Source organism: Vanrija albida (assembly GCF_041260175.1).
Source record: "Vanrija albida strain AlHP1 chromosome Unknown contig_2, whole genome shotgun sequence".
NCBI classification, from domain to species: domain Eukaryota; kingdom Fungi; phylum Basidiomycota; class Tremellomycetes; order Trichosporonales; family Trichosporonaceae; genus Vanrija; species Vanrija albida.
The window spans coordinates 3,476,305-3,494,873 of NW_027191421.1; the positions used below are offsets into that span (position 1 = coordinate 3,476,305).

Here is an 18,569-nt window from a genome sequence, read left to right on the forward strand (position 1 = left end):
CATTGTATGTATAAATCCGGTGCGACCTAGTCGACCTTGGCCTTGTCCGAGCCGGGCTGGGTCGCGCGGTTGGGCAGCGCGGCGGCCAGCGCGTCAATCTTGGCAAACTGGTGGTCAAAGCGAGACGGGTAGAGGAAGGGGCGCATGTCGAAGCGGTTGTCCTCGGGACTGTACGACTCCTGTGGGGTGTGAGCAGGTGGTCATCGATGCGGGGAGTACACCTACCATGTGAACCGAAGGCGTGAGTGTTGTCCTGTGGACGTGAGCATGATGAGATTGGGCGCGACTCACATCTTGTGGCGGTTGATCGCGTGCGTGAACCAGAAGTGCTTGACCTTGTCGGCGATCTGGGCAGAGTTAGCAAGAGCTGCAGAACATAACTCACCTCTGTTGGGGAGAGGAACGTGCCCCACTCCTGGACGAGCTTTCCGAACATGCTGAACGGCCCGCACTTCTCGACCTTGCGCAGGCGGCCAAACACCGAGAGCTCGTCGTACGTCATGCCCATCTCGACCTCGTCCGACTGCACAGTGGTGCCCTCGCCGAGGGGGATGAGCTCGGCAGAGGGCACAGCGTCGAGGAAGCTGCCGAGAATAGGAAGGTCAAACTCCTTCTGCGCGTATGCGATGAAGCGCTTCAGGTCCGTCTTGGAGATACCGCCGATAGGGTTGACGTCGGCGCTCGAGCAGCTGGAGGAGTTAGGACTCGCGACCTACTAGCCAACTCACTCGTATTTCGTCAGGTAGCCGCGCAAGCTCTCGTCGACATTGGCACTGCCGAGAACGAGCAGGCCGCCGACCTTGCCGCGCGCCCAGGGGAGCAGCTGGGCAAAGGTGTAGCCAATGACCATGCGCAGGCGGGCCTGGATGTTCTGGAGCGCGAGGTTCTCGGCATTCGAGCCGCCGTGGACCTTGAACTGGGGGGTCTTGCCAGTGAACATGGTGAAGATGCCCGTGATGGCCGACACGGCAGTGTCCATGTTGAGATCGACGTGGTAGCTGGTGGTCAGAGTTGATCTCCTGCAATCGACAACTCACGCGCCAATGGCCTCGGCGAGATCCTTGGCCCTCTTGCGCGTCTCGGCGCTCGAGTTCTGGGTTCCCATGTAGCATGTGTGGAAGATGCGGTTGCAGAATTCCTTGGCATCGGTGGGAAGGTAGGCCGAGTCCTCTGGCTCGCCAGTCATGCGCCTGGCGTCGGCAATGACCTGCTTGTCTTGTGTTGTCAGCGGCGCAGATATCGCTGTACTCACTGCCCTCGGCCGCGGCCTTGGCGACAAGACGACACATCGAGTGGACGATAACGGCGGTCGCGCACGAGTCGATACCGCCACTCAGCGGGACAAAGTATCCCTGCGTCTTCGAGCGGCGGAGGTAGTCCCACAGCCAGCACGCGGGGCCAAGCCTGATCATCAGCTGGGTGCGCTATCATATCGACACCCACGCAATCTCCTCCTCGGGCGTGTGGTAGACAATGTCCACCTTGCCAGGAGCCTTGGTCTCCTCCTCGCCGATACGCAGGCCCTGGCCGCCGTCAAGACGCGTGTCGATGTAGTACCGCTCAAAGGGCTCAGTCTGAGCCGCCTGCATACGCCTGCTCGAGCCGGTGCGGTGGGCGCGGACGGCCTCGAGGTCGATAGTGGCAGTGACGACCTCGACCTCGTTGAGCGAGAACTGGGAACCGCGGGCGAGAATCTGGCCATTGAGCGCGATGAGGGACGCGCCGTCGTAGTACAGCCTGTCGCCGTCGCATCCCTGCTGGTTGGCATAGAGGTAGATGCCGCCGAGCTGAATTATTAGCGGCAATTCCATGACCAGCCAACAAACCTTCATGGTCGCCTCCTTGATCAGCTCGACACGGCGGTTAAGCTTGCGCAGCTCGTGGTGGCTCGCCGACGAGTTGGTGAAGATCTCAACGCCGTCCAAGCCCATGGCGATGTGGGGTCTGGGGTCAGCTGAGAACGACGATTCCTAGCTCACGAGTTTGGTGTGAAGAGCTCCTCGCAGGTCTCGACGCCGACGACCGTGTCCTCGGTCGTCACGACGGCGTCGCCGAAGGGGACGTGGGTCTGGCGTGTTAGCTCGTGAGGTTTGAGGTTAGCTACCCACCTGCCCAGTGATCTTGCGGATGATGCCAGGAAGCGAGTGCTTCTCGGTCTGGCGGTGCTTGTCCCACGGCGTGAAGTGGCGAAGCTCACGCTGTGCCGAGTCAGCTCAGCAGCCACGGCCCCACGTACATAGTTTCCGTCGTTGGCCATCCACATCTTGGGGCGGATGAGGATGATCTTGCCATTGTGGATGATGACCCGGCAGTTGTAGTTGCTGTTCTTGTGGGTAATCGGCCTGCACGTCAGCCTTTGCCACTGGGAGCAACGCACATGCCAATGTCACAGACGATGTCCTGGGCGTCGGGGCTCTGCAGGATCTGGCCGAGCACCTCCCACGAGTGGAGGATGATGTCGCCTACCCCCGGGTCAGTCCTCCCTTTCCCCCATCACACCACCCACCCTCGAGGAAGTGGTCGAGGCAGCCATAGCCTGGGACCTCGAGCTCTGGGCCGACGCGGAGCGTCGCGCCGCGCGACTTGGCGATCGCGATCGACGCGAGGATGCGCTCGCAGTTGCCCGTAAAGTCGAGGGCCCACTGGCGGAGCTGGCACGTAGCGACCGTGACGAGGTGCATGGTGGAGTGGGTGGAAGAGGCCGCCTGGGGAATGTGCGATGGCTTATGGCAGGCCAAGCAGCAGACCCGAGAGCAGGTCGACAAGTCGAGTTACGCGCCGAGTGGAGGCGGGGTATCACACGTCATTGAATTGATAACACATGACCGCCTCGCTGCGACGACGGCGGCACGCGTTCAGGCCTCGTACAAGTCCATCGCGACGATGTTGTTGCGTTCAAACACTACACGGCACCATGGGCGAGCAGCAGATCCAGATTACAGACCTCGACCCCAACCAGCTCCAGGAGGTCAAGAAGCAGCTCGACGAGGTAGGTGGCTGAGCGCCTGTCGCCTGCAGCCGCTAACACGCACCAGGAGCTCGACCACCTGACCAACTCGTTCGGCCAGCTCAAGCAGGCCCAGTCCAAGTTCCGCTCGTGTGTCGCCGACGTCGACGAGCTCACGCCTGCGTCTGAGAGTGCGTGCTGGCGAATGGTTGGGGAGCAGCACTGACACACGCAGACAAGGAGGTGCTCATCCCCCTCACTTCCTCGCTCTACGTCCCCGGCAAGCTCAAGGACGTGAGCAAGGTCGTCGTCGACGTCGGAACGGGCTACTACGTCAAGAAGGTGGGTTCTCTTGGTACACCCTGTTTCGACCCGCTGACGCGCACAGACCCGGGCAGAGGCCTCGGCGCACTACTCCGCCAAGGCCGAGTTCGTCGGCAAGAACCTCGAGACGCTGCAGAAGACGATCGAGCGCAAGCAGGAGAACGTCCAGAGCGTTGTCCAGGTCCTCCAGATGAAGCTCCAGCAGCAGCAGGGCGGCCCGGCCAAGGCATGAGCAATGAGCAGCGGCCAGAGGAGAACAACGAGCATTGACACATTGTACCCTGCATGTATACCCATCTACATTTTGCACGCTCACGCAGGAACTCCGACGCCGATGCGGCGGCGCATGTGCCACTGGAGCTCGAGGTAATGGGTCTCGTTTTCTGGGGTCACGAGGCCGTGGCGGACGAGGAAGTCGATGAGGATGAGCCCGCAGTTGGGCTTGAACTCGCCGGCGCGGAGGGCCTTGATGACATCGGGGACGGTCCAGAGCTGGGTGTCAGCGTGGCCTTCTGGTAACTTACGGAGAACGACTCGACCTCGTCGTCGTGCGGACGGGGAAGGACATAGTCGGGCGAGTCGCGCGCCGGGAGCTCCAGGTCGTAGAGGTATCTGGGGTTAGCTGGAGCGCGGCTGTAGGCTCACTCGATCTCTGTGAACGTCAGTTGAGTTCACTACACGAGAAGGCCAACTAACCTGGTTGAAGGAACCCTGCCGACGTGATGTAGAAGTAGGTTGCGGCGCCGACGTTCCGTAACCTGGAGCGCACGAGGCTCTCCGGGAGGGAAGCCTCCTCGTCGCACTCCTTGACCATTGTCTCGATCGGGCTGAGCCCGTCGGTGATGCCGCCAGCAACGGTCTGCGAGGTTAGCTCGACCTCAATCTACCACGAGCTACACACGTTGTCCAGCATGCTGGGCCAAGTGGCCTTTGTGGGGCTGCGGCGCGGGACCCAGATCTTCATGTCGGCTCCTTGGCCCTCGTACGCTGCGGGTTAGGTTACGAACGTCGAGCATAACCTACCCGTCATGTGGACGCCGAATGTCGCAAAGCCAAAGAGAGCGCACGCGGCGCGCTCACATGCGAACGCGGCGTTGCTGAACGCCCCGGTCGGCTTGGACAGCACGCTCGACTTGGGAGACGCGTAGATGGTGTACAGCTCGTTGCGCCATCCTGAGGGTCAGAAAGCCCCATGGCCACCACCACTCACCATCCAGAGCCTCGGGGAACTTGCCAGCGGCCTTCCACTTTGCCGCGACGGCTGCGATGGCCGCGCTCATCGCCTCGCGGCCCTTTGCGCGGACGGCGGGCGAGAAGGCGACGCACACGATCTCGCTACTCTCATGGTGGGGATCGGCGCGAAAGAAGACCCAGGGGGATTCTGATCCGGCAGCGGCATGCTCCTCGAGGAGGGCGGCGAGGATGAGCGGGCGCAGCAGGCCCACGGGCGGGAGATCGAGGGCGTGATCGGCGGGGCTGAGGTGGAACGGGATGTACTGCTCGTTTGTGAGCGGGTTGCGGACCGGGTAAGGATGGTACGGGTGCAGGGGAAAGTTGTCGGCCGCGAGCACGACGGGGAGGAGCGAGTCGGCCGTGGACATTGCGGCTGGGTTGTCGGACGCGACGCGTGAACAATAGGAGAGGGTTGAGGATGCAAGTAGTTCCGAGCATTGGCTGGCTGGGGTGGACGAGTGGTGATGCATGTGGGGACCCCGCCGGCTTGATGGCTGGTGCGTGCCTGGCGACGCGTGTGGCACTTTTTGACATGGCTTCGGGGGTATGTCGCCGCCTGTCTGGGTGAGTGGAGGGGCTTGTGGGGGGGAGTGTGAGTGAGTGGTGGTCGCCGGTGTCACTATGTCACTGTCCACACAATGAATTTGATCGAACCCGAGAGGACGTCACGACGAGGCGCATTGGTGGCGGCGGCATGGCGCATTGGGGGGCGGTGAGGGGGGCGGTTTGTTGCGGGCCGCAGCCGTTGTCGGCATGGTACGCATGGCACGCATGGCGGCGGACAGATGTATTGGACAATGACCCCGCCAGCCAAACCAACCGAGATTTGGATCTGACGAGTAGAGCAAGAGTTGAGCCCTGAAAGCGACTCTGAGCGTATTAAGGGTCTGTGCGGTAGTAGTGGCGCGACGCACGGCGGCATCAGCCTACGACGACACGGCACGGCGGCGGGCGGGCGGCTGTAGTCTGGCTGCCTGGCCCGTTGCGGCCTGCCGCCTGCCGCCCCTTGGCCCCCTTGCCCCCGCCGCCCCCACGCCCACCTGTTCCGGGTTCCAGAAACTGTTGCCGCATAGTGCTAATACAAGTTATGCACGGACCTGGACCATGGTTGTCTGGAGCATGTCGGGCCCTAGGTGTAGGTGTTTGCATGTGAGAGTGTGAGGGAAGCCATGTTTTACCATTACATTCCACGCTACATGCATGCAAGCCGCCCGCTGCGCCCCTTGGGGATCCGTGGAATGCAAGCGTGCGATGCATCGACGTGGTTGATTGTGCAAAAGACCAAGTTGGCCTACGCCCGGTGACGGTGACGGGTGATTGAATATGCACAGGTGTGGCGTTGCTAAAGTGTGGTGGTGGGCCGTGGTGGGCGGAGATGGTGTGTGAGACTAGCGTGGGGCGTGGGTGCATGGGTGTGGGTACTTTTGGTCTGTGTCGGGCGAGTCGAGTCGGGCTGCGGCGTGGCGACTTTGGCCCGTTGTCGTCGATCTCTGTTTGGGCACGCGCCCAGCCAGGAAGGGGGAGGCATGATGGAATGGGCATGGTCGACTGGTGTGCCCTGCCCTGAACAAAGGTCAAGGGGCCGAGGGGCCGAGGGGCCGAGGGGGGCCGGCCGGGTGGAGCGGAGAGAGCGGGGCTCTTGGACTCTGACAAACGACAACAGACTGCGCGTCGGAGATTTAAATTCCCTCTCGGCCCACCAAAGTACAAACGACAAGGGGGAAGCCACCGTTCTATGGCGAATGCCGGGTGGGCAGCGCCGCGGGCGGCGGGGGGCGACCGCAGCATTTGCACACCTGACTCGCCTTGGCTCGGTGCCTCGCTCGACCACCGACCACGACCGGCTGGACGTGCGTAAGCCCACGCGCTCACAACCAACGCAACACAGCCGCCCGTCGTTTGTTTTCAAGGGACAAGAGACTCGTCACACCCAACAACGTACCTTGCACCACACGGTCGGTTCTGCGCTGGTATTGTATTCCCGGTTTCTAATAAGCAGGGGGGAAGGCCAAGTCGTTGTTGTCAACAAGTGGTGGTGGATGCATGCCAATGCATGATGCGATTTGGGGTTGTCGCTTACGGACGAGCACCGCCCAGTGGCCATCTTGCATGCATGCAGGCCAAATGGTGCTTGTGCCGCTATCGCCGCCCAAAACATTCCCCCCCGATCCCCCGATCCCCCCACCCGCGCGCGTCTATATACCAGTGCTTGCTTGGTTTGTTGCAATAATACTCGGGAACAAGGCCCAGTCGACTTTTGTTTTGCCTGGCTGCCCCTGTTGCGTAACCGACCGACTGATGACCTTTACGTTTCAGGGCCAAACGTCATGGCACGCCTGGGCTCAGGATCGGGCTCGTCTCTAACTAAACCATCCCAAGGCGAGGGAAGGCAAAGAGAGGCAAGAGAAGGGGGGGGGGGGGAATGCCGACCTTTTCTTTTGGCTGTATTGCCCTGGGACCCGCCAAACCGCCGCCGCCGCCGCCGCCGCTCGCTCGTCGCATCCCCCCCTCTTCCCTCCCCCCTCTCTCCCCCCCTTGCCCCCCCCCCCCCCCCAACGACCACTGTCCACGACGATTCCGCCTTTGTGACCACCTACCACACTACACAACCAACCCGCTCCTCTCCATCTCTCCATCTCTCGATTCCCATCACACATCTCCTCACCTCTTCTTCCCCCCACCCCATCCATCACTCTCCATCAACAACTCGCATCGGCTGCGATATACCCCGCACAGCCAAAGCCGATCCGATTTCACAACCTCCACTTTTTCCCGCCCCTTGGCTGCACGCACGCACGACTCACCCAGGTCGTCGCTCGCTCCCTGTGCCTAAGTGGAGAAAGAGAGACGACAGAGATCACGAGTGCAGTGCACACAACACAAACCATTGGGCGTTGTGGTTTGCATTCCACATCGACTTGTGATTGCATCCAACTTGCAAGTCACCACCCACAGGTCCGTCACTGGTGCACACACGAGTGATCGGCCTGCCTGCCTGCCTGCCTCGCCCGCCCGTCCGCCAGCCAGCTCGCTCGGCTCCTCCTCACCCCCAAGGAAGGCGCATTCCCTTGCCGCCGCCGCCGCCTCCGCCTCGCGCCTCGTTGCCTGGCGCCGCCGCATCTTTTCTTCCGCCAACGCCATTGCATCGTTGCGCACGAGCCATCGGGCCGAGCCCAGCCACACGCTTGTCGCCCCCCCCGTCTGCCTGCCCCACGCGCCGCGCCGAGCCGCGCCACGCCACGCCCGTCCGCTCCGCCCCGCTCGCGCTCGGTTGACACCCACACACCTTCTCCGCCATTGAAGGCCCGTGTACTTAGCACAACAAAAACCAGAGGCGATTCGCGGTCTGTTCGTTACACACGGACCTCGGCGAACACTCTACACGCCGACGACGACCAAGGTCCAGTCCGCCCACGCCACGTTTGAGCACGGCAAATCGGTGTGCACCGACCTCACGCCCCGCCGACACCCCTCAGCCTCAGCCTCGTCCCTGACGACGTTGGTGCTCGCTCGCTCGCTCTGGCTTGTCGTTGCGCTCATCGCTCGTCGTCGTTCGCGCCCGTTCCTTTTGACGCACGACGCACAACGCACAACCCACGACCACCACCTCGTACTCACACACCCACCCCTCGCCCGACGTCGCTGCACGGATCTTCCTCAAAGAGTCCAACATCCACGATCCCATCCCCCCCCCCCCCCCCAAAGACTCTTTAGTCTCAGTCTCCTTCTTCCCCCATCCCATCAAGCGTCTTTTGCTCGACACTCGATTGTCGACACTTGAAGGCATCAGCCAACCCACGGGTCCATCGACAAGTCGGCAAAGACACTACGCATCGTAGAGTGTCGATTCGGCCTGTCAACCCACTCGCAAGGAGGTTGGCTTCTGGTGAGTGTTCCATCCCTTTTGTTATGACAGCGTCGAGTGGCGCACTCGATTCTCTCCCGCATCACCCATTCCCATGCATGGTACACTCGCCGTCTTCTTTGACGAAGAGGCGAGTGCGAAGACTGGGCAAGTTTGTGTGTGCCAAGCGCCCGCTTGTCGGGGTGCGATGGCAGTCACTGCCGCCGCGGCCGTCCTCCGTGCTGCGCGGTAGGGCCATGCTGTACCCCTCGTCGTCGCCGATTCTCAAACGTCTGTGTGGTACTTGCGCTGACATATATCAGTCTAAAAGGTGTGACCAGCTCTACCCATACTCGCCCCCCCAAACCTCCCACCCCAACCCGCAGCAAAAGCGATGCCGCCTCCTCCTCCCGACGCGCGTCTGCAGCACCACATGCCCGTGCACCCGTCGTACCCCCCACCGGGGCCTGGCTACCCTCAGCCATCACATCCATTGCACCACCATCACTCGGCTCGGCACGCCTCCAACGGCCCGCCTCCGCCCATGCCGGTTGGCGGTCCTCCTCCTCCGCCCTTAGCCGTTGGTGGTCCGCCGCCTCCACAAGCGATGCCCATGCCGGGACCCCCTCCTCCCGAAGCTGGTGGACCTCCCCCCGCACCAGTTTCCAACGGGCACCGCCACGGGACGCCTGGCCCAGGTCTGAGCCCCGCCACTCGTGCCGGCAAAGAGAAGCAAGACGGTGTTCTTTCGCAACTGGCGCTTGCCAACGAGAACACGTGGATGCTTATTGGTGAGTGAACATTTTGTTCGTGCGCAAGGTCTAACCCTCGCACAGGTGCCGTCTCCGAGCAGATGAACGACCAACCCCGTGCGCTACAGGCGTTTGAGAACGCCTTGCGTCACAACCCCAACTCGATCCTGGGCTTGAATGCCGTGGCCTCTCTGGCCCGCAATCGCGACGACTTTGACAAGGCGATCGAGTACTTCCAGCGCATCCTCAACATCAAGCAGGACAATGGCGAAGTGTGGGGTTCAATGGGCCACTGCTTGTTGATGAAGGACGACCTGCCAAAAGCCTACACTGCTTATCAGCAGGCTCTGCACTACCTCCCCAACCCCAAGGTGAGTAGAACAATCTCGTTACCGGCTGACACGCGCCCAGGAGCCCAAGCTTTGGTACGGCATTGGCATCCTGTACGATCGCTACGGCTCATTCGAGCATGCCGAGGAAGCCTTCTCCAGTGTGCTGAAAATGGATCCTAGTACGTTTGTCATTCCACACGCCGACTGTGCTAACCATTCTCAGACTTTGAGAAGGCCAATGAGATTTACTTCCGGCTGGGCATCATCTACAAGCACCAGCGCAAGTACTCGCATTCTCTCGAGGTAGGTTTGGAGGAACCCAGCCGTGCCGTAATTAACGGCCTAGTGCTTCCGTTACATCATCAACAACCCGCCTCGACCCCTGACGTCGTGGGATATTTGGTTCCAGCTCGGCCACGTCTATGAACTCGACCACGACGTGAGCACTTGGTGCAAGCATGGTATGCTAACAAACGCAGTACTCGGCTGCCCGTGATGCCTACATGCGCGTGCTGGGCCACCAGTCTGATCACGCAAAGGTCTTGCAGCAGCTTGGTTGGCTCTACCACCAGCCCGGTGCTTCATTTGCCAACCAAGAGCAGGCAGTGCAGTACCTCACCAAGAGTCTAGAGACTGGTGAGTTGAAGTGTGCGTGACAATGGCTGACGCCCACCAGATGGTACCGACGCTCAGAGCTGGTACCTCTTGGGACGTGCGTTCATGGCCGGCTCACGGTACAACAAGGCGTACGAGGCGTACCAGCAGGCCGTGTACCGCGACGGCCGGAACCCCACATTCTGGTGTTCGATTGGTGTTCTCTACTTCCAGATCAACCAGTACCGCGACGCCCTGGACGCCTACTCGCGTGCCATCCGCCTCAATCCCTACATCTGGGAGGTCTGGTACAACCTGGGAAGCCTCTACGAGTCGTGCAACAACCAGATTACGGACGCCATTGACGCCTACTCGCGTGCGGCCGAGTTGGACGTGTCAAACAATGCCATCAAGCATCGCCTCCAGCTCTTGCAGAATGCTGGCTCAAGCAACGCGCCGCTTCCGCCTGCGCCGGCGCCGGTTGACGTTCACCCGTCGCAGTATGCCGCGCCTCCTGGCGGTGGTTACGGCTCCAACTCTAGCCCTTCGGCGTCACCGCACCTCCCCCAGGCCCAGGTGCCTCCTCAAGGCGATGCGCGTGACGGCCAGCCCAAGGTCCGTGACCTGCCTGCTCCTCCAGGCGACTATGGCCGTGGTTCCCCCGGTCCCTTCCGCGGCGGAGGCCCTCCCCCGCTCAACCACGTCGACGAGTCGCGTGGTTCAATGGCCCTCCACGCTCCGCTGGGCCCCATCGACACGGACAGGCCAGAGCCCCGTGACCTTCGTGAGAGATACGAGGGAACTGGGCCGTATGGCGAGCGCGGCCACCCCGGTGAACCGCCCCACTTCCCTCAGGATCGTCGCCACGAAGGAGGCCGGTATGACCCTACCGCCGACTCGCGCAGGCACGCGCCGTCGCCCGGCTCGCCTCGTCACCGCGGTGAGCCTGGACCGCCCCATGGATACCCTCCTCATGCTGGAGGACCCCCGCCTCCTGGCTACCGCGACCGCGAGAGGGAGGAATGGGAGCGACGGGAGCGCGAGCAGGCGCAGGCGCAGGCGCAGGCACAGCATCAGCACCAGCAGCAGCAACAACAGCAGCAGCAACAGCAGCAGCACCGCGGCATGCCCCCTCAGCAGCACGACCCCCGCCAGCCTTCGCCCCGCTTGGCGGAGCGCGGCCACCCTGTTGACCCGCGTGACCCGCGTGGGCTGCCTGCCCGCGGGCCTGGTGACCCACGAGAATACGGCCGTCCGCCGCCGCCCGAGGGCTACCCGCCGTATGGCTACGAGCGTGGTCCCGGCGGTCCCGGTGGCCCGGGCGGTGGTTACCACCCGGCTTACGACGCTAGACGAGACGAGCGGCGCTTTGACGAGCGTGAAGGGCCGCCCAACGGACCTCCCCTTCGTCACCCGTCTGCGACCCGTGACGTGGGCTACCAGCAGGACATTCGCGCCCCAAGCCCTGCTGCGTCCACGAGCAGCAAGGCCAGCACGCGCCGCAAGGTGTCGGACAACAATGACCGCGGCACGCCGCTGTCGGCGAACCGCAAGCCGCCTCCGCCGAGAAAGCCTGAGCCTCTGAAGAAGGAGCGCCGCCAGAATGGCGACAACACGCCCGCCGGCAGCCCCGGCCCGAGCCCGGCCGCGTCTGTGTCGTCGTCTGCAGCGCGCCAGCCGCCCCCTCCCCCTAGCCGAGCCGTCGACGAGGGTGAGTCTTTGCGTCACGCTGCCGCTAACGTTTCAGACTATGACGAGGGAGCTGCCGATGCGCTCATGTTCCTGTCGTCTGACAGGCGTGCGTCTGTTTCTGCCACGTCGGCTGGGGCGACGGAGAAGATTTCGAGCCCGCCGTCTGTTGTCGGGACCAAGCGCACGACCCCGCCCTCGCCCGGGTCTGCTCGACCTGGCACGGGCAACAAGAAGGTCAGAGGGTCACCTGGTCCGCCCCCCTCTGCACAGAGCCCGACGCGGCGCACGGTCATTGAGGTGTTGAATGCGCCGCGCCTTGAGCCTGGGTCGCGGCCCGAGCCGCCGGCCAAGTCGCCGTTTGACCGGGACACGCCCAAGGCTCCGGTGTCGTCGTCGTCTGACAAGACTGCGCCCAAGTCTGAGGGTGTGGCGTCGCCTGCGGCGGTGCCTAGTGAGCGGACCAAGTCGCCTGTCAAGCTGTCGGCAAGCGAGCCTTCGCCGGGCTCGCTTGCGCCGCGGACGCCGTCTGTGTCTGCGGGGTCCAAGCCTGCGTCTGATGCGGGCTCTGCTGCTGCCAAGCGGGACGCGACGCCCGAGCCTGCAAACTCGAACGAAGATGTGGAGATGGCAGATGGCGAGAAGGAGCGCGAGGGGGAGAAGGACAAGGGGGAGTAGGGCGTAGGCGGTACGGTTTTTTATGGAATGCAGTGTGTGGTGTGGTGTAGGTGGGGTGGCAAGTGTGGAGGTCGCGGGGTTGCTCGGCGGATGCAAACGGCTTCGGCCGAGGGTGGTTGGAGTGGACATGACATAGTCGCGCGACGACGCCGAGTCATGTCCACCACTACCACGTCGAACAAAACAACAATGGCGGGCCGAGCAGCGGCCGCAGTGGCGTCGAGCGCAGCGCAAGCGTGGGGGTGTGCGCGGGGCGGGCTGCAAGCGCCATCACGATGGCCGCTGCACGCCTCATCGCGGCCAGCGCTCGCCTCGTCGTCGGCATCGACCCCCGCCGCGTCCAGCTCCCGCCTCACCCCACCCCGGCCCTTCTCCACCTCTCAGGCCCAGCAATCGCGCAAGCAAGACCACTACGCCGTCTTCGCACTCCCGCGCAACGCCTCCAAAGCGCAGATAAAGGCGCGCTTCTACGAGGTGCGCCGCGCCGGGGGGCAGCACTAACACCAGCTGAGCAAAAAGCACCACCCCGACGCGCCGGGCGGCTCAGCGGAGCGCTTCCACAAAATAAACGACGCGTACGCCGTCCTGGGGGAGGACTCTGCGCGCGCCGCGTACGACGCCTCGACGGCGCCGGCGCACTCGGCTCACGGAGGCAGCACGGGCGGGGGATTCCACCCGCACTCGCCGGAGCGGAGGAGGGGGGCAGGCCCCCACCGCGCGTGGGGGGGCAAGGCGCCGCCGCCGCCCCAGTGGGCGGGGAAGCGGCGCGTGGCGCCGGATTTGGGGTGGGGGAGTGGGATGGGCGGGAGCATGCCGGGGTACTCTGCGCCTGGAGGGCAGGGGCGGTGGGGCCGGAAGGAGGCGAAACGGAGGGAAGGGGAGCGCCGGAACGACGAGGGGGAGGCGGGCGAGAGCGCGGGCGTGCGCTTCGTTATCGTCGTGCTGGTGCTCATTGTGGTTTGGGGGCTTGGGAGTGGGGTGGCGAAGGCTGAGGGCTGGGGCGAGGAGGGGGAGGAGGGGGCGGGGGATGGCGACGACGAGGGGGCGGGGGCTCGCGCCGACGCCGACGCACCGTGGCCGAGTCGACCGAGAACAGACGCGACGCTGGCGTCGACACCGACACCGGCACCGACACCCACACCCACACCACGACCACCAGTCCCATAGCCCCCCATAGACACTAGACGCGATACATTGCTACCCAATCACCACTATCCGCTAAATCGCCACAGTCTCGCGCTTGAGCCACGCCAGCGCGCGCTCGTCGCCGTACGCCTCGAGCTCGGGCGCAACCTTGAGCAGCACCTCGTCGTGGTACGCGTTGATCCACGTGCGCTCGTCGGGCGAGATGAGCGACTGGTCGATGAGCTTGGTCTGGATGGGCACCTGGGGGGGTTAGTGGGCGGTGGGGGGAGGGGGTGGAAGCGAGCTGCGGGAGGGCAGCGGCAGGCAACGGGGGATCCACTGCCGTTGTCGCCTGCCAGTCGCCTCACCCACACCCTCGCGTGGCTGGCGCCACGCTCGCGCACTTACCACCGTAAAGTTCTCAAACTCCAAGAACCCCTTGTTGCCAAAGTTGTTGGGCGTCTGCGCATTCCGCACCGCCACCACGCTCTCAATCCTGATACCATACTTGCCGTCCTCATAGTACCCCGGCTCGTTGGACACCACCATGCCCTCGGCAAGCGGCACGTCGTTGTACGCCGCGCGGGGTCCAATGCCCTGCGGGCCCTCGTGCACGTTGAGGAAGTGGCCCACGCCGTGGCCCGTGCCGTGGCGGTAGTCGAGCCCGTCCGACCACAGCGGGCGGCGCGCAGCCGTGTCGAGCGTAAAGCCCGTCGTGCCGTTCGGGAACACGATCGAGTCGAGCGCAATGTGGCCCTGGAGCTGGGGGTCAGCAAAGCCCGCACCGCTCCACCTACCACACGCGTAAAGCTGCGCTTCTCCTCGGCGCTCGGCGTGCCAAAGTGCAGCGTGCGCGTCGTGTCGGTCGTGCCGTCGAGGTACTGTCCTCCCGAGTCGCACAGGTAGATCTGGTTGATGTCGACGACCGCGCTGTTCGTCTCGGACGGGCTGTAGTGGATGACCGCGGCGTTGGCGCCCGTCGACGAGATCGTGTCAAACGAAAGGCCCTTGAAGTTCTTGCCCTCCTTCCTAAAGTTCTCGAGCTGCGTCGCCGCGTCAAACTCGGTCCACTGCTCGCCCTTGTTGAGCACATCCTCGAGCCACGCAAAGTAGCGGACGAGCGCAGCGCCGTCGCGGATGTGCGCCCGGCGGAAGCCCTCGATCTCGGTCGCGTTCTTGCGCGCCTTGGCGTCGGTGACGTACGAGCGGCGCACCTCAAACTCGTTGCCGAGCGCGTTGGCGACGGCCCAGCTGGCATTGGTGCCGACCAGCACCTTGTCCGTCTTGGCCACCTTCTCCTTGGGCGCCTCGGGCTTGTCCTCGGCCTTGGGCTCGGCCGGCGCGACCTTCTTGGACGGCTCGGTGCCGTTCTCCTGGCTCGCCTCGGCGGCAGCCTTCTCCGCGTCCGCCTTGGCGCGGTTGGCCGTCAGCAGCTCGCGCCAGCTGTCGAGCGACGGCCACACCTGGCCGTACTCGAGCACGACGACGTTGTTGGCGTGCAGGTAGTCGCGCACCTCCTGGGGCACGGACGCAGGGTTGGCGAACAGGGTGGCGTCGTGCTGCGTCACGATGGCGTAGGCAAAGAAGACGGGGTTGTAGGGAATGTCGCTGCCGCGCAGGTTGAACAGCCACGCGACCTCGTCGAGCGCCGTGACAACAATGCCGGGCGACCCAGCGCGCGTGAGCTTGTCACGCAGGTTGTTGAGCTTGTGCGCGACCGAGTCGCCGGCGTACTCGTCGTGCAGCTGGAAGATTGGCTGAGCGGGGCGCTCGGGGCGGTCCGTCCAGATAAGGTCGACGAGGTTCTCCTTGATCGGCACGAGCTCGCGGGCCTTGACCTCGGCGAGCGCCTTGCCGAGCGGGCCGGCAACGTCCTGCGACACGACACTCGGGTCAACGCCGATGCGCGTCGTGGGGCCCAGCTCCTGCTTGCGTCAGTTGTGACATGTCGAGCTCGTTACCTTGAGCCACGCCTGCCAGGTCGGCGTCTCGGGGAGGCCGCCCTTCATGAGTGTCCAGCTGGTGGTGTGAGCACGGAGCGGGCACTCGCCGCGCTTCGGCCGACTCACTCCTCGGACAGCTCCTTTCCAGCCTGGAGAAAGTAGCGGCCGTCAGTCCAGCACAGCGCCTCGGTCTGGGTGACCACAGCGGTGCCGGCCGAGCCGGTGAAGCCGGTGAGCCATGCGCGGCGGGCGTCGCAGGGAGCGAGGTACTCGGATGCGTCTGGGGTCAGCTGTGCCGCCGGGCGGCACACTCACGAGCGTCCTCGGTGGGCACGACGCTGGGGTCAGCGAGGTCAACAGCGAGCAAGACCCACTAGACGCCAATGTTGCGCTCGCGCATGAGCTCGCGAAGGGCCCCCAGCCGTGCGCGAGAGTCGAGAGAAGCAGCCATTGTGAAGAGGAGTCTGGTTGGGCGGAGTATGGCTGCGAAAGGGGGGCCTGCTAGACGTGTAGCAGGATGAGTTAAGAGCAAAGGTTAGCGTCCGACTGATTGTTGTCAGGCCAGTCGGTCTGTCGGCAGGAGCATGCGCAGGCAGCCAGAGGGTGGGTGAGCCAAGAATGGATGCGGCCCACATTGCAGCATGCGGTCACGGCTCGCAGTCTCGTGACCCGCCGACAACTCGGAGCGAGTGTGATGCTGGCTTCACGTGGTGCACTCTGCAATGACGCTCAAAGCCGACTGGCGCCCAGGAATTTCTAATGGCGTCTGGTGCCAAAACCTAATGAGCGTCCTATTCGGTGACTTGAGATAACCCTGCTCGTCGGTATCCTTCGGTACGGGCACATGGGCTTCGGACAAAGGCGATTGATAGCCCTGTCGGTGCTCCTGTATGGCTGTCCAGGCCGGCTTGCGGGCCGAGAGAAGAGAGCACGCAGCATGGCTCGTTGCTGCGCTCGCCGAGGGAGCGCGGCGCGGGGGCCGGCGTGCTAGCCGCCGAGGCCACTCCGAGCCCACCTATGCCCTCCTGAGCCAACTCTCGGCGCCCCCTCTGACTGGCTACGGTTTGCAGGGCTGCAGCAACTCGGTGCGAACAAACACTTCCACGTCCTTCGGCTACAGAGCTTCTACGGCTACAAAATGATGGTGCGAGGAGTACACGGTTAGACGAACTGCGCCGGTTAGCAACTGCCACGGCCTTTGTCCGTCGTGATATCGTAGAGGATGAAGAGACTCAGGTAGACAGAGAGATGTAATCATTACCCGCCATGTTGCAGACGAGGTTCATGATTTTCAGTGTGTTTGGTTGTTCATCATTGAAACAGAGGGGAATGGGGATGATGGAGATGGTGGGTGGGTGAAGGGGGTGGGTGGAGCGGAAGTGTGGAGCGGGGAGTGACCGGTGCATGACGGACGCGACGCACGACGGCGTGACCATGTCACCACGCACGTGTGTGCAAGCTATCGCCGTTGTTGACGAGGAGCGCTACTCACCAGAGAATCAGCTGCGGACCGTCATATTGTCGTCATGCGTTGTGATGTGATCAGAGTAGTTGAAAGGATTGACAGCAAGAGTTAATTTTTCAGCCGCGGCGTGTCCGAGTCGGAGTCGTGGCGTCGCGGCCGGTGCGAGCGTTTTGTCGAGACTGTGCGCGCCACGCGCCGCCTCGTGCCGGCGGCCAAACAAGGACGACTGACGCGCCGGCTTTTGTTCTGCTGCTCTTGTGCAGTAGTCTTCGAGGTGCGGCGCCCCGTCCTACAATGACAAATTGGCGCATTGGGGCTTCAGATCGCGACTCGCTTCAACGCCGCCGCCTCCGCCTCCGCCTCCTCCGCCCGCCCGTGGCTGGCCTGCCGAGCCGATCTTGGGCAGAGCAAGCTTCAAACACAAATCCCAATGGTAGAAACAAGCCGGGTCCTGCAGGGGGGCAGCAAGGCGAAGCGACGAGCCAGGGCCCGACGCCGAGACTGGATGGTACCATGTTGCGTGCGTGCGTGCGGCGTGGGGCGGAGGGAGGGAAGGCGGAGGGCGGGAGCCAAGTCCGCGCTGCTGCCGTCAGGCGTCAGGCCGCGTGTCCGCCGCCGTTGTCGGGGCCGGGTGTGTGTGAGGCGGGGACGTGCCATGCCCACCTTGTTTGGCGAGTTGGGTGGCTATTGTTTGGCCGGCCGGTTGACGCCTGGCCCAACCCAGCTCGGAGTCATGTGAAGGCAGGGAGGGAGGGAGGCGGGTGGGCTGGCTGAGTGAGAGTGAGTGGGAGTGGATCATACGGGGGGTGACTAGCGCCTGTGTCGGAACAAGTGCTACTGGACGGCCGGGCTGGGCTGAGGGGGCCAGAGGCACTCTCTTGTTCTGGGTAAAGCTCTCTACTGCGCAGTCGGCTGGCTGCAGGCAGTCGCCTTGAACTGCGGGATTGAGTGAAAGAGTTTGTCCAAGTTAGGGTGCATACACGTGTCGGGTCCCAGGTACTTTTTCCATCTACGGCTCATACACTGTCGCTTTTTCCAGCCTGGGCCCCTGCCTTCCCTTGCCTTGCCTCTCCCTGCCTTCCCCCCCCCCCTCCCCCCTCGTGCCCTTTGAGCTTTGACCTCGGCTTTCCCCTCTTACCTCGCCTCTACGTCTGTCCCTTTGCCTTCCCCCACCTTGACCTTGCTCACTGCGCTGCGCTGCGCTGTTCTGCTGCGTCGAAAACGGGCCTCGCCTCGTCTCGCCTGGGTGCATCTTGATCATCATCCGACACTTTGTAGTTGATTACTAGTTATCACTTTACAACACTCTTCTCTTACCAAATTCCTCCGTCGCTCGACTCTACTTTGCCTATCTTTGGAGCATTGACCACTCCAACTCCGTTGGCTCCTCCCAAACTTTGTCACACACATACTCCACTCCAACGCGACGACTACCCACTCCCCCCCATCGCACTACAAGTGCTTGCTCGCGACTCTCAACATTGCTACTCGACAGGACGGCAACATTGACCCAACAACACATTACCCATTGCAACTACTACCCCAGGCTCAGATTCACCCCCCCTTGCCCGCATCTCCAGCCGCGGCTCGGTCACTGCCATTCCCGCCCCAGCCACCACAACCCGCTTCCACATGAACACCAT

At 63.4% G+C, this 18,569-nt stretch overlaps 5 protein-coding genes across 5 annotated transcripts; 2 read left to right on the forward strand and 3 right to left on the reverse strand.

Annotated features, from left to right (window-relative positions):
- Positions 1 to 26: 26 nt before the first annotated feature.
- Positions 27 to 2,681, reverse strand: QNS1 (glutamine-dependent NAD(+) synthetase; the record flags this gene model as incomplete). The annotated part of the gene is made up of 14 exons (XM_069351632.1): positions 27 to 179; positions 226 to 253; positions 292 to 347; positions 386 to 689; positions 729 to 998; positions 1,038 to 1,215; positions 1,253 to 1,404; positions 1,444 to 1,787; positions 1,827 to 1,944; positions 1,980 to 2,068; positions 2,109 to 2,198; positions 2,237 to 2,342; positions 2,378 to 2,462; positions 2,507 to 2,681. 14 exons carry the CDS (start codon positions 2,679 to 2,681, stop codon positions 27 to 29), a joined length of 2,148 nt encoding a protein of 715 aa, XP_069212018.1.
- Positions 2,682 to 2,914: 233 nt separating this feature from the next.
- Positions 2,915 to 3,503, forward strand: GIM5 (subunit of tubulin prefoldin; the record flags this gene model as incomplete). The annotated part of the gene is made up of 4 exons (XM_069351633.1): positions 2,915 to 2,989; positions 3,036 to 3,138; positions 3,183 to 3,289; positions 3,336 to 3,503. 4 exons carry the CDS (start codon positions 2,915 to 2,917, stop codon positions 3,501 to 3,503), a joined length of 453 nt encoding a protein of 150 aa, XP_069212019.1.
- Positions 3,504 to 3,583: 80 nt separating this feature from the next.
- Q8F55_003073 (uncharacterized protein) lies at positions 3,584 to 4,872 on the reverse strand (the record flags this gene model as incomplete). Its single annotated transcript, XM_069351634.1, has 7 exons — positions 3,584 to 3,763; positions 3,796 to 3,883; positions 3,917 to 3,923; positions 3,968 to 4,130; positions 4,173 to 4,258; positions 4,295 to 4,444; positions 4,482 to 4,872. The coding sequence occupies 7 exons, from the start codon at positions 4,870 to 4,872 to the stop codon at positions 3,584 to 3,586; spliced, it is 1,065 nt and encodes a 354-aa protein (XP_069212020.1).
- A 4,083-nt stretch (positions 4,873 to 8,955) lies between these two features.
- SSN6 (glucose repression mediator protein) lies at positions 8,956 to 12,393 on the forward strand (the record flags this gene model as incomplete). Its single annotated transcript, XM_069351635.1, has 8 exons — positions 8,956 to 9,139; positions 9,185 to 9,471; positions 9,512 to 9,611; positions 9,656 to 9,735; positions 9,779 to 9,871; positions 9,912 to 10,068; positions 10,109 to 11,737; positions 11,774 to 12,393. The coding sequence occupies 8 exons, from the start codon at positions 8,956 to 8,958 to the stop codon at positions 12,391 to 12,393; spliced, it is 3,150 nt and encodes a 1,049-aa protein (XP_069212021.1).
- Positions 12,394 to 13,611: 1,218 nt separating this feature from the next.
- Q8F55_003075 (uncharacterized protein) lies at positions 13,612 to 15,912 on the reverse strand (the record flags this gene model as incomplete). Its single annotated transcript, XM_069351636.1, has 7 exons — positions 13,612 to 13,779; positions 13,927 to 14,280; positions 14,316 to 15,443; positions 15,480 to 15,537; positions 15,588 to 15,741; positions 15,777 to 15,799; positions 15,836 to 15,912. 7 exons carry the CDS (start codon positions 15,910 to 15,912, stop codon positions 13,612 to 13,614), a joined length of 1,962 nt encoding a protein of 653 aa, XP_069212022.1.
- Between the last annotated feature and the right edge of the window lie 2,657 nt (positions 15,913 to 18,569).